At 44.1% G+C, this 15,000-nt stretch overlaps 1 protein-coding gene across 1 annotated transcript in view; it reads left to right on the top strand.

Moving 5' to 3' along the window:
* The window catches only part of LOC308312044 (protein FAM131A-like), a gene marked incomplete at both ends in the record, with an annotated part of 25,551 nt that extends 16,451 nt beyond the window's left edge, over positions 1 to 9,100 (top strand). Inside the window, one exon of the mRNA XM_080794450.1 lies at positions 8,436 to 9,100. Coding sequence (XP_080650576.1) covers positions 8,436 to 9,100 — 665 coding nt within the window. The remainder of the gene's footprint in view (positions 1 to 8,435) is intronic.
* Positions 9,101 to 15,000: the final 5,900 nt, after the last annotated feature.

Genomic DNA, 15,000 nt, shown 5'->3' with positions numbered 1-15,000 from the left:
AACAGAATTAATAACATATTTAATAAAACAAGTAAAACTCCAAATCTCATTAAGATCAATGACGGGCTAACTGGCGATCCTTCCATAATAGCCAATGCTTTTAGTCACCACTTCTCCTCTGTTTGCAGCTCCCAATCGGGCCCACCTTATTCTCATGCCCCCCCGAATAATCCCAGAGTTGGTAGCTCCTTCTCTTTTGCCAAAATCACTCCAATTGATGTCGAACTGGCAATCCGGGAGTTACGGTCAGGTGCTGCTGGTCCTGATGGTTTAGAGATCAAATTCCTGAAAATTGCACCTCATATTCTCTCATTCCCACTCTCTGATTTATTTAATCTTTCTTTATCAACATGTGAAATTCCGTCAATCTGGAAATGTGTCAGTGTCACCCCCCTACATAAAGCTGGAGATCCTCATGATCTCAACAACTATAGACCAATTTCTATTATAAATAGCACAGTAAAGATTTTTGAAAAGTTAATCTTTAAACAACTCTCCAAGTATGCCAATAACTTTCACATTCTATCTCCATTTCAATCTGGCTTCAGACCCAATTTTTCCACCACTACAACACTCATAAAATTTACAAATGATATGTTTTCATCATTCGAAAACGGCATGCACACCGGTGCTATATTTATCGACCTTACCAAGGCATTCGATCTTGTAGACCACTACCTACTCCTCGACAAATTACACTCCATTGGTCTCTCCCGAGAATCAGTTCTCTGGTTTAATTCATATCTCCATCTTAGACGTCAGTGTGTCTCGTTTCAGGGGAACCGATCTGAATTTAAAATTATAGAGAAAGGTGTACCCCAGGGTTCTTCCCTGGGGCCTCTGCTTTTCTCCATTTTTATTAATGACCTACCCACAATCTGTTCTGATTGCCAAATTCAATTATATGCCGATGACACAGTCATCCACGCATCAAATTCCGACATTGCCCAAATCCAGTGTACATTACAGGCTGACTTTGATGCAGTTCAAAGATGGTTCCATCTTAACAAGCTGATATTAAACAAAAAGAAATCTGTTAGCATGGTCTTTTCCACAAGACCAACTTCTTTGCCTCTAGCAATTACATTTGCTGACGGCACACAGCTCGAAATGGTTGACAAATTTAAATATCTCGGCCTTTGGCTTGACCCTCAACTGACATTCGAGCCTCACATCACCTCTGTTATCCAGAAAGTTAATTTCAGCCTGAAAATTCTATATCGATCAATTAACTGTTTCACCCTTCAGGTCAGGAAAAGAATCATCTCTCAACTAATTCTCCCCATCTTAGACTATGCTGACATTGTTTACCAAAATACCTCCGATACACACCTCTATCCCCTCAACGTAACATACAACAATCTCTGTAGATTTATACTGAGGTGTCCCTATATGACCCACCACTGTACCCTGTACGAGTCCCTCAACTGGCTAACACCAAAAGCTCGAAGACACTCTCACTGGCTTCTATTTATCTTCAAATGCATACACTTCAATTACCCGGAATACTTAAAACAATATCTACGTCCCTTCAGCTCACCTTACAACCTGAGGCACACTGACCATCTTTACCTTACAGTCCCCACCAACATCAGAAAAGTAGTTGGTCGGCGTGCTTTTAAATTTAAAGCTCCTGTCGACTGGAACAATCTCCCCAGTTCCCTTAGATCCATTAACTCCTTCAATATTTTTAAAGTGTCTATCTTTACCCATCTCCAAAAACCATGCTCCTGCTTCTAAATGCCTCCTATTGTTCGGATTGTTCTCTCTCTCCTTACATCATGTGGCAAATGTTCTACTCACTATTTACTATTTACTATTTACTATTTTCAAGTGCATGTTTGTACTCTGCTATGATGTATTGACAATGCTGTTAATGCATTCTCACGTCTGTCATGATGCTCGGCCTGATGTTCTTCCGATGTATGTTCATCATCTTGTATACTATACTATATTGACTTATTGATACCATGTTGTGGGTGAATAGGTGGGATGGGAGCAGCTAGTTTTAGGAGAGCTTTGTTGTTTGTTTTGTCCTCGATTATGTATGTATGATTGTACTTGTTGTATTGTCTTGTATTTACTGTATGTTGCTGGACCCCCTCGAAAACGAGATGATGCATCTCAAGGGGATATCCTTTCTCAATAAAGGTTCATATATATATACAGTAGTGGAGACTATTCTTATATTAGTCTACAGTAGTGGAGACTATTCTTCTATTAGTCTACAGTAGTGGAGACTATTCTTCTGTTAGTCTACAGTAGTGGAGACTATTCTTCTATTAGTCTACAGTAGTGGAGACTATTATTATATTAGTCTACAGTAGTGGAGACTATTATTATATTAGTCTACAGTAGTGGAGACTATTCTTCTATTAGTCTACAGTAGTGGAGACTATTATTATATTAGTCTACAGTAGTGGAGACTATTCTTCTGTTAGTCTACAGTAGTGGAGACTATTATTATATTAGTCTACAGTAGTGGAGACTATTCTTCTATTAGTCTACAGTAGTGGAGACTATTATTATATTAGTCTACAGTAGTGGAGACTATTATTATATTAGTCTACAGTAGTGGAGACTATTCTTCTATTAGTCTACAGTAGTGGAGACTATTATTATATTAGTCTACAGTAGTGGAGACTATTATTATATTAGTCTACAGTAGTGGAGACTATTCTTCTATTAGTCTACAGTAGTGGAGACTATTATTATATTAGTCTACAGTAGTGGAGACTATTCTTCTGTTAGTCTACAGTAGTGGAGACTATTATTATATTAGTCTACAGTAGTGGAGACTATTCTTATATTAGTCTATAGTAGTGGAGACTATTCTTATATTAGTCTACAGTAGTGGAGACTATTATTATATTAGTCTACAGTAGTGGAGACTATTCTTATATTAGTCTATAGTAGTGGAGACTATTCTTATATTAGTCTACAGTAGTGGAGACTATTCTTCTATTAGTCTACAGTAGTGGAGACTATTATTATATTAGTCTACAGTAGTGGAGACTATTCTTCTGTTAGTCTACAGTAGTGGAGACTATTCTTCTATTAGTCTACAGTAGTGGAGACTATTCTTCTATTAGTCTACAGTAGTGGAGACTATTCTTCTATTAGTCTACAGTAGTGGAGACTATTCTTCTGTTAGTCTACAGTAGTGGAGACTATTATTATATTAGTCTACAGTAGTGGAGACTATTCTTATATTAGTCTACAGTAGTGGAGACTATTCTTCTATTAGTCTACAGTAGTGGAGACTATTATTATATTAGTCTACAGTAGTGGAGACTATTATTATATTAGTCTACAGTAGTGGAGACTATTCTTCTATTAGTCTACAGTAGTGGAGACTATTATTATATTAGTCTACAGTAGTGGAGACTATTCTTCTGTTAGTCTACAGTAGTGGAGACTATTATTATATTAGTCTACAGTAGTGGAGACTATTCTTATATTAGTCTATAGTAGTGGAGACTATTCTTATATTAGTCTACAGTAGTGGAGACTATTATTATATTAGTCTACAGTAGTGGAGACTATTCTTATATTAGTCTATAGTAGTGGAGACTATTCTTATATTAGTCTACAGTAGTGGAGACTATTCTTCTATTAGTCTACAGTAGTGGAGACTATTATTATATTAGTCTACAGTAGTGGAGACTATTCTTCTGTTAGTCTACAGTAGTGGAGACTATTCTTCTATTAGTCTACAGTAGTGGAGACTATTCTTCTATTAGTCTACAGTAGTGGAGACTATTCTTCTGTTAGTCTACAGTAGTGGAGACTATTATTATATTAGTCTACAGTAGTGGAGACTATTCTTATATTAGTCTATAGTAGTGGAGACTATTCTTATATTAGTCTACAGTAGTGGAGACTATTATTATATTAGTCTACAGTAGTGGAGACTATTCTTATATTAGTCTATAGTAGTGGAGACTATTCTTATATTAGTCTACAGTAGTGGAGACTATTCTTCTATTAGTCTACAGTAGTGGAGACTATTATTATATTAGTCTACAGTAGTGGAGACTATTCTTCTGTTAGTCTACAGTAGTGGAGACTATTCTTCTGTTAGTCTACAGTAGTGGAGACTATTCTTCTATTAGTCTACAGTAGTGGAGACTATTCTTCTATTAGTCTACAGTAGTGGAGACTATTCTTCTATTAGTCTACAGTAGTGGAGACTATTCTTCTATTAGTCTACAGTAGTGGAGACTATTCTTCTATTAGTCTACAGTAGTGGAGACTATTCTTCTATTAGTCTACAGTAGTGGAGACTATTCTTCTATTAGTCTACAGTAGTGGAGACTATTCTTATATTAGTCTACAGTAGTGGAGACTATTCTTATATTAGTCTACAGTAGTGGAGACTATTCTTCTATTAGTCTACAGTAGTGGAGACTATTCTTCTATTAGTCTACAGTAGTGGAGACTATTCTTCTATTAGTCTACAGTAGTGGAGACTATTCTTATATTAGTCTACAGTAGTGGAGACTATTCTTATATTAGTCTACAGTAGTGGAGACTATTCTTATATTAGTCTACAGTAGTGGAGACTATTCTTATATTAGTCTACAGTAGTGGAGACTATTATTATATTAGTCTACAGTAGTGGAGACTATTATTATATTAGTCTACAGTAGTGGAGACTATTCTTCTGTTAGTCTACAGTAGTAGAGACTGTTATTATATTAGTCTACAGTAGTGGAGACTATTATTATATTAGTCTACAGTAGTGGAGACTATTCTTCTGTTAGTCTACAGTAGTGGAGACTATTATTATATTAGTCTACAGTAGTGGAGACTATTATTATATTAGTCTACAGTAGTGGAGACTATTCTTATATTAGTCTACAGTAGTGGAGACTATTCTTATATTAGTCTACAGTAGTGGAGACTATTATTATGTTAGTCTACAGTAGTGGAGACTATTATTATGTTAGTCTACAGTAGTGGAGACTATTCTTATATTAGTCTACAGTAGTGGAGACTATTCTTCTATTAGTCTACAGTAGTGGAGACTATTCTTATATTAGTCTACAGTAGTGGAGACTATTATTATATTAGTCTACAGTAGTGGAGACTATTCTTATATTAGTCTACAGTAGTGGAGACTATTCTTATATTAGTCTACAGTAGTGGAGACTATTATTATATTAGTCTACAGTAGTGGAGACTATTCTTCTGTTAGTCTACAGTAGTGGAGACTATTATTATATTAGTCTACAGTAGTAGAGACTGTTATTATATTAGTCTACAGTAGTGGAGACTATTATTATATTAGTCTACAGTAGTAGAGACTGTTATTATATTAGTCTACAGTAGTGGAGACTATTATTATATTAGTCTACAGTAGTAGAGACTATTATTATATTAGTCTACAGTAGTGGAGACTATTCTTCTATTAGTCTACAGTAGTGGAGACTATTATTATATTAGTCTACAGTAGTGGAGACTATTCTTCTGTTAGTCTACAGTAGTGGAGACTATTCTTCTATTAGTCTACAGTAGTGGAGACTATTCTTCTATTAGTCTACAGTAGTGGAGACTATTATTATATTAGTCTACAGTAGTGGAGACTATTCTTCTATTAGTCTACAGTAGTGGAGACTATTCTTATATTAGTCTACAGTAGTGGAGACTATTATTATATTAGTCTACAGTAGTGGAGACTATTCTTCTGTTAGTCTACAGTAGTGGAGACTATTCTTCTATTAGTCTACAGTAGTGGAGACTATTCTTCTATTAGTCTACAGTAGTGGAGACTATTATTATATTAGTCTACAGTAGTGGAGACTATTATTATATTAGTCTACAGTAGTGGAGACTATTATTATATTAGTCTACAGTAGTGGAGACTATTATTATATTAGTCTACAGTAGTGGAGACTATTATTATATTAGTCTACAGTAGTGGAGACTATTCTTCTATTAGTCTACAGTAGTGGAGACTATTCTTCTGTTAGTCTACAGTAGTGGAGACTATTCTTCTGTTAGTCTACAGTAGTGGAGACTATTCTTCTATTAGAAGAACGCGTTAATTGAAGCAGTTGTTTTACAGACGGGTAAAAGGACAGTTGTTTTACAGACGGGTAAAAGGACAGTTGTTTTACAGACGGGTAAAAGGACAGTTGTTTTACAGACGGGTAAAAGGACAGTTGTTTTACAGACGGGTAAAAGGACAGTTGTTTTACAGACGGGTAAAAGGGGCAGTTGTTTTACAGACGGGTAAAAGGGGCAGTTGTTTTACAGACGGGTAAAAGGGGAAGTTGTTTTACAGACGGGTAAAAGTGGGCAGTTGTTTTATAGAGGGGTAAAAGGGACAGTTGTTTTACAGAGGGGTAAAAGGGGCAGTTGTTTTACAGAGGGGTAAAAGTGGGCAGTTGTTTTACAGAGGGGTAAAAGGGGCAGTTGTTTTACAGAGGGGTAAAAGTGGGCAGTTGTTTTACAGAGGGGTAAAAGGGGCAGTTGTTTTACAGAGGGGTAAAAGGGGCAGTTGTTTTACAGAGGGGTAAAAGTGGGCAGTTGTTTTACAGACGGGTAAAAAGGGCAGTTGTTTTACAGACGGGTAAAAGTGGGCAGTTGTTTTACAGACGGGTAAAAGGGGCAGTTGTTTTACAGAGGGGTAAAAGGGGCAGTTGTTTTACAGACGGGTAAAAGGGGCAGTTGTTTTACAGACGGGTAAAAGGGGCAGTTGTTTTACAGAGGGGTAAAAGGGGCAGTTGTTTTACAGACGGGTAAAAGGGGCAGTTGTTTTACAGAGGGGTAAAAGTGGGCAGTTGTTTTACAGACGGTTAAAAGTGGGCAGTTGTTTTACAGACGGGTAAAAGGGGCAGTTGTTTTACAGAGGGGTAAAAGGGGCAGTTGTTTTACAGACGGGTAAAAGTGGGCAGTTGTTTTACAGAGGGGTAAAAGGGGCAGTTGTTTTACAGACGGGTAAAAGTGGGCAGTTGTTTTACAGAGGGGTAAAAGGGGCAGTTGTTTTACAGACGGGTAAAAGTGGGCAGTTGTTTTACAGAGGGGTAAAAGGGGCAGTTGTTTTACAGACGGGTAAAAGGGCCAGTTGTTTTACAGAGGGGTAAAAGGGGCAGTTGTTTTACAGAGGGGTAAAAGTGGGCAGTTGTTTTACAGAGGGGTAAAAGTGGGCAGTTGTTTTACAGAGGGGTAAAAGTGGGCAGTTGTTTTACAGAGGGGTAAAAGTGGGCAGTTGTTTTACAGACGGGTAAAAGTGGGCAGTTGTTTTACAGACGGGTAAAAGGGGCAGTTGTTTTACAGACGGGTAAAAGTGGGCAGTTGTTTTACAGAGGGGTAAAAGGGGCAGTTGTTTTACAGACGGGTAAAAGTGGGCAGTTGTTTTACAGAGGGGTAAAAGGGGCAGTTGTTTTACAGACGGGTAAAAGGGCCAGTTGTTTTACAGAGGGGTAAAAGGGGCAGTTGTTTTACAGAGGGGTAAAAGTGGGCAGTTGTTTTACAGAGGGGTAAAAGTGGGCAGTTGTTTTACAGAGGGGTAAAAGTGGGCAGTTGTTTTACAGACGGGTAAAAGTGGGCAGTTGTTTTACAGAGGGGTAAAAGTGGGCAGTTGTTTTACAGAGGGGTAAAAGGGGCAGTTGTTTTACAGAGGGGTAAAAGGGGCAGTTGTTTTACAGAGGGGTAAAAGTGGGCAGTTGTTTTACAGACGGGTAAAAGGGGCAGTTGTTTTACAGACGGGTAAAAGTGGGCAGTTGTTTTACAGACGGGTAAAAGGGGCAGTTGTTTTACAGACGGGTAAAAGGGGGCAGTTGTTTTACAGACGGGTAAAAGGGGCAGTTGTTTTACAGACGGGTAAAAGGGCCAGTTGTTTTACAGAGGGGTAAAAGGGGCAGTTGTTTTACAGACGGGTAAAAGGGGGCAGTTGTTTTACAGAGGGGTAAAAGTGGGCAGTTGTTTTACAGACGGGTAAAAGGGCCAGTTGTTTTACAGAGGGGTAAAAGGGGCAGTTGTTTTACAGAGGGGTAAAAGGGCAGTTGTTTTACAGAGGGGTAAAAGGGGCAGTTGTTTTACAGAGGGGTAAAAGGGGCAGTTGTTTTACAGACGGGTAAAAGTGGGCAGTTGTTTTACAGAGTGGTAAAAGTGGGCAGTTGTTTTACAGAGGGGTAAAAGGGGCAGTTGTTTTACAGAGGGGTAAAAGGGGGCAGTTGTTTTACAGACGGGTAAAAGGGCCAGTTGTTTTACAGAGGGGTAAAAGGGGGCAGTTGTTTTACAGACGGGTAAAAGGGGCAGTTGTTTTACAGAGGGGTAAAAGGGGCAGTTGTTTTACAGAGGGGTAAAAGGGGCAGTTGTTTTACAGAGGGGTAAAAGGGCAGGGGTCTGAAGCCCCCTTTGATGTCTATGTGCGCACGTCCCTGGACACCCCTGTTAACTCCTCCTCCTCCTCCTCCCCTTTCCAGATGTTCCGTCCTACCTGAAGGACCTGATCCACAGCCAGGTGTGCCAACATCTGGGCCTGCAGCAGCCGCGGCGAGGAGAGGGGGGGGGAGGAGGAGCCAGCGGAGAGCCCTCGCCCACGGTGGAGGGGCAGGAGGCGGGCTCCCCGGACACCCTGTGCTCCAGCAGCCTCTGCAGCAGCGTGGACGGCGGCGAGCAGCACCCCCTGCTGGCCCCGGGGGGCGGCGGCCACCACTACGACCCCCTCATGGGTCACCAGCAGCACGCGCGCCTCCAGGCCGAGATGGCGCTGGCCAAGATACTGTCGGCCCTGCAGGGCGGGGAGGAGCTACTGCTGGCCCGCCTCCAGGGGCGGGCCGGCGGCGGCGGCGGCGGCGGCGGCGGTAGGAGGCCCTGCTGCGGCTCTCCCTGCTACTCAGGGTCCTACTCGGAGACGTACCTGTCCCCCGGCGATGAGGAGGACGAGGAGGAGGAGGAGGAGGAGGGGGAGGAGGGGGACGCCACCGCCAACGCCACGCCCTGCAAGGACTACGAGGGCCGGGTGTGCCGGGCGGCGGAGGGGGAGGAGGGAGGGGGGGGGGGGAGGAGGGTGTCTGACGTGGCCTCGTCCGGCGTGGCGTCTCTGGACGAGGAGGAGGAGGAGGAGGAGGAGCCTAGCAACCAGTGACTCCATTGACCTCTCTCTCTCTCTCTCTCTCTCTCTCTCCCTTCCTCTTCATTCTCTCGTTTAGAGGAATTATTTCGCGTTATTTTTCTCCCCCTCTACTTTTTACTGTCCGACACGTTAGTTTGAACTTGTTGCGCATGTTGTGGTTTTGGTTTTGGTTGTAGTTTTCTTTCTGTCCGGTGATCTGACTGCAGTGTGAAACCACCTGTCTGTTAGTCTGACTGCAGTGTGAAACCACCTGTCTGTTAGTCTGACTGCAGTGTGAAACCACCTGTCTGTTAGTCTGACTGCAGTGTGAAACCATCCGTCTGTTAGTCTGACTGCAGTGTGAAACCATCCGTCTGTTAGTCTGACTGCAGTGTGAAACCACCTGTCTGTTAGTCTGACTGCAGTGTGAAACCATCCGTCTGTTAGTCTGACTGCAGTGTGAAACCATCCGTCTGTTAGTCTGACTGCAGTGTGAAACCACCTGTCTGTTAGTCTGACTGCAGTGTGAAACCACCTGTCTGTTAGTCTGACTGCAGTGTGAAACCATCCGTCTGTTAATCTGACTGCAGTGTGAAACCACCTGTCTGTTAGTCTGACTGCAGTGTGAAACCACCTGTCTGTTAGTCTGACTGCAGTGTGAAACCACCTGTCTGTTAGTCTGACTGCAGTGTGAAACCACCTGTCTGTTAGTCTGACTGCAGTGTGAAACCATCCGTCTGTTAGTCTGACTGCAGTGTGAAACCACCTGTCTGTTAGTCTGACTGCAGTGTGAAACCATCCGTCTGTTAGTCTGACTGCAGTGTGAAACCATCCGTCTGTTAGTCTGACTGCAGTGTGAAACCACCTGTCTGTTAGTCTGACTGCAGTGTGAAACCACCTGTCTGTTAGTCTGACTGCAGTGTGAAACCATCCGTCTGTTAATCTGACTGCAGTGTGAAACCACCTGTCTGTTAATCTGACTGCAGTGTGAAACCATCTGTCTGTTAGTCTGACTGCAGTGTGAAACCATCTGTCTGTTAGTCTGACTGCAGTGTGAAACCATCTGTCTGTTAGTCTGACTGCAGTGTGAAACCATCTGTCTGTTAGTCTGACTGCAGTGTGAAACCACCTGTCTGTTAGTCTGACTGCAGTGTGAAACCACCTGTCTGTTAGTCTGACTGCAGTGTGAAACCATCCGTCTGTTAGTCTGACTGCAGTGTGAAACCATCTGTCTGTTAGTCTGACTGCAGTGTGAAAAACCATCTGTCTGTTAGTCTGACTGCAGTGTGAAACCACCTGTCTGTTAGTCTGACTGCAGTGTGAAACCATCTGTCTGTTAATCTGACTGCAGTGTGAAACCACCTGTCTGTTAGTCTGACTGCAATGTGAAACCATCTGTCTGTTAGTCTGACTGCAGTGTGAAACCATCCGTCTGTTAGTCTGACTGCAGTGTGAAAAACCATCTGTCTGTTAGTCTGACTGCAGTGTGAAACCACCTGTCTGTCAATCTGACTGCAGTGTGAAACCACCTGTCTGTTAATCTGACTGCAGTGTGAAACCACCTGTCTGTTAATCTGACTGCAGTGTGAAACCACCTGTCTGTTAGTCTGACTGCAGTGTGAAACCATCTCTGTCAGTCTGACTGCAGTGTGAAACCACCTGTCTGTTAATCTGACTGCAGTGTGAAACCATCCGTCTGTTAATCTGACTGCAGTGTGAAACCACCTGTCTGTTAGTCTGACTGCAGTGTGAAACCATCTCTGTCAGTCTGACTGCAGTGTGAAACCATCTCTGTTAGTCTGACTGCAGTGTGAAACCATCCGTCTGTTAGTCTGACTGCAGTGTGAAACCATCTCTGTCAGTCTGACTGCAGTGTGAAACCATCTGTCTTTTGCCTTTTACCATAGAGACATTTTCAGACGTTCGGCCCTGTGCGTGTGGGGTTCCTGTGCCTCGAACCCCGCCTCCCATTTGATATGAAATCGACTTATAGTTTCGTTTTGAGGGCGTTCCAAACAATCTTTTCTATCCGCGTGTGAAACCACAACTTGGGAACTCAACTGTGGACCACCACAGACTTGTCAGGCGGGCCGGGTGGGGGAGAAAAACCCACCATGGATTCATGGACCATGTGGGCACCATGTGGGGTTCACATGGACCATGTGGGGTTCACATGGAGACCATGTGGGGTTCACATGGACCATGTGGGCACCATGTGGGGTTCACATGGAGACCATGTGGGGTTCATGTGTGGGGAAAAAAACATCAAAACCCAGGAATCTGACGGAAGGCCCGGGTTGGATCCCTCTGCCCACACATGACCAGGACCGTTCCATATACAGTACCGGGACTATCAACTAACAGAGGAGGACATTAAAAGTATTAAACTGTGAATTTAATCTTTGCATGTGTTTTTTGCAAGTGCTGAAAAAACCCCGACCGACGGGCTGACTCCATGTGTCTTGAGGAGCACGGTTTGTATTCTCAGCTGTTCTGCATATCCCCCCCCCCCCCCCCCTCCCCCCCCCCCCCCCCCTCCCCCCCCCCCCCCTATGTCCCAGAGCCATCTGATAGAAGAGTTGCGATATTTAGGCGGCAGAAACTGAGCTCTCGAGGGCTGTTCATAATTATGCAGCCTGAACTGGGAGTTGAAGCAGGAGTCGGAAATGCATTGTTTTCGTATAACGAGGGCGGCGCAAATAAGAGCTATTTTAAGCCATGTGTGCACAAAGTATTGTACAGTGACAACTTTAAAGTCTCTGTAATGTTTATGTTGTGCGGTTACTACAAAACGAGATGTGTAGGAGAGCCTCCAATGGACTGAAGCCCCATTAAGTGAACGCAGTTTGCGTAACTCTGTCTATATCTAAGGCTCTGCCCCCCCCCCCCCCCCCTCCTCTGCAAGAGACAAATAGCATCCTTTTCGGGCATGGCTTTGCTGAGTATGCCAAACTATATTTATTACCCTGTCATAAATATATATATATATATATGTATTATATATATATTTATTCATTCCCCTGTCACTATACCACTTATGAGAAAATGCTGGAATGTCTTTAAAAGTGACAGGAACATAGTCTGTATTTTAAAAATAAGAAAGTTTAACAGGAAAAAGACAAAAATATAAAAAACAAAACAAGATTTGTCACAGATGATGATGGTGATGGTGAGATGGTGATGATGCGATATATGCTTTTATTGTACTAGTTTTCTATCATTCGACACGTCGACGCTCGTATTATTATTATTAATATTCCAAATGTCGGAATGCTGTGACGGAAACACCTGCTATAAAATGATTCCATGGAATGTCGACATGGAAGGTGTGAGAAAAAACAGACACAAACGGAATGTTCCTGAACTTTGACCTCCTGTGAATATTTCGGGTGGAGGTAAAAAAGAGAAAAAAAATAGAAAGTGCTCGTTCAAAAACAGACAGAAAACATGGTTTGGTTTTTGGTTTTCTGTGAGAAGGCGAGGAGCTGCATTGGAGATTTTTTCTATATTTTTGTATAATGCGTCATCTTGCTTTGATCTCTTTGCCTATGCCAGTGTATGTGGTCTTTTTGCACGAAGCTATAATGTGGCTGTAGATTTTTCTCCTTTCTTTGTTATCACTGTGTGATATAGTCTTTTGGGAAGAAAAACAAAAAAAAACAAATGTGAACAAAACAAATCTTTTTTTTTATTTATTTAAAGAAATAACAAAGAATACAAAAACAACAGAGGATACTGTGATACAGTTTGTTATTGTCATGTCATGATCCTCAGTAGAGAGACACGTATACGCAGGGACGGATTAACCCCTATGGGGGCCCCTGGGCCCGTAATATTTGAAGGGCCCCCATAGCGCGCGTGCGCACGACATTTTCGTGTTTGTCTGTGTTTTTATCATCTTTTTAACAACAGCCAATGAAGGGCCCCAGGAGCCCTTTTCAGGGTGACAAACCCAGTACCTCACGGTCTAATTTCCCCAAAGGGCCCCTGAGAGCCAAGGGCCCCTGGGCCACGGCCCCAGTGGCTAATTTGTCCCTGCACGTACGTCTCTCTCTGTTTAGTTTTTTTTCTAAATTTTCTCTTCTCTTCTCTTCTCTTCTCTTCTCTTCTCTTCTCTTCTCTTCTCTTCTCCCTCTCCTCCCTCTCCTCTCCTCTTCTCTTCTCTTCTCTTCTCTTCTCTTCTCTTCTCTTCTCTTCTCCCTCTCCTCCCTCTCCTCTCCTCTTCTCTTCTCTTCTCTTCTCTTCTCCTCTCCTCTCCTCTCCTCTCCTCTCTTCTCCCTCTCCTCTCCTCTCCTCTCCTCTCCTCTCCTCTCTTCTCCCTCTCCTCTCCTCTCCTCTCCTCTCCTCTCCTCTCCTCTCCTCTCCTCTCCTCTCCTCTCCTCTCCTCTCCTCTCCCTCTCTTCTCCCTCTCTTCTCCCTCTCCCTCTCCTCTCCTCTCCTCTCCTCTTCTCTTCATACTGATATCTCAAAGAGCTGGCGGCCTTTGATTCTAGTCGCCCCGAGGATGAGGTTTGCTTTAGGTTTTCTCCGTTTTTAGTTCAAACATCCAGACATTCTCATCTTCACCACGAGGTCAAAGTCGTCGTCCCCCCCCCCCCCCCCCGTCTCACACAACTCAGGAAACCCCATTGGACCAGATCATTTTGATGCATCACCACACACACACACACACACACACACACAAACACACGCACAAGCACACAAACACACACACACCCTCTGACCTCTGACCTCCCCAAGCGTGGCCTTTTGTCCCCTGCGGCGTTGGAAAGACGAGTCGTGCCTCGCTGTCGGGACACGACTCCCCTCCTTTCGCCCCCCCACTTACCCCCCCCCCCCCCCCTGGGTTCAGAGGGGGGGGGGTTCAGTGTTCTCCTTCGGCGTGATTTGATGATTTATTTATTTGTCTGACCGCTCATACAGGACTCCGAGAGGGAGGAGGTTTATGATGTACAGGTCATGTCTGTTAGGCTGACGCCAAAAGGCCCGGCTCTGTTTCTGTCCCCTCCCCCCGTCACCCACCCCCCCCTCCCCCCCTCACCCCCTCACCCCCACACACCTGATCACTCTGTCCGCACAATCAGTCTCCAGATTGTCTGTGTGTTATGGTGGTGTCATCCTTTGCACACACGCTCACAACCCACACACCGCACAAATTATTGCTTTCCCTGCCCTCCATGTCCCTCTCCTCTCCTCTCCTCTCCTCTCCTCTCTTTCTCAAATGGTGTGCTGTCTCATCGCCCCCCCCCTCCCCCCCCCCCCCCCCCCCCCCCCTCTGTGCCCATGGGGGAGAGGACATCTCTGAGCGCTACCTTTGCCGACAGGCAATTAGCCGCCATTATGAAATCTCTTGAAGAACAGGAGATGTTTATCTGTCTCTCCTCCTGCATCCCCACACACACACACACAAACCCTCCCCCCGTCTTCCGTTGTTCCTGTGTGTTCCGCCGCTCGTTGGAAGCTTGGCGTCTCTTTCGAGGTTAGCTGTCCCGTCCCCCCCCCCCCCCCCATGCACACAGACAGACAGACAGACAGAGTGTCATTACTCAGCTCTCTGGGGCCGTCGGTCCGCGGCTGGCGAGGCTGGCGGGAGGAGATGTCTGACGTCGGACACAACGCTCCCTGACCCCCCCGCACCCCCCCCCCCCCCCCCGCACCCGGTGTCCTTCAGCGTCGCAGAGCAGACGTACGTGTGTGCGTGCGCGTGCGCGTGCGTGTGTGTTCAGTGGGTGGCCTGTTGCTCCAGGCATGACCTGACATTGGACACTCATCAAAGAATATAGCACTGTCATCATGATGTCATCATGATGTCATCATGGATGCTCCAGATTTATGTCCTCGAGCGCGTGTGTGCGCGCGCATGCGTGTGCACGCTGCCTGGGAGGGCGAGGGGATATTCAGGAGGCGATGAAAGCCTACACGGTTTGTACAAT

This window comes from Protomyctophum bolini (assembly GCF_963924005.1).
Source record: "Protomyctophum bolini genome assembly, contig: SCAFFOLD_161, whole genome shotgun sequence".
NCBI lineage: Eukaryota > Metazoa > Chordata > Actinopteri > Myctophiformes > Myctophidae > Protomyctophum > Protomyctophum bolini.
Note: the sequence above shows the minus strand (reverse complement) of the source record. Positions and strands in the feature narration are given on the sequence as shown.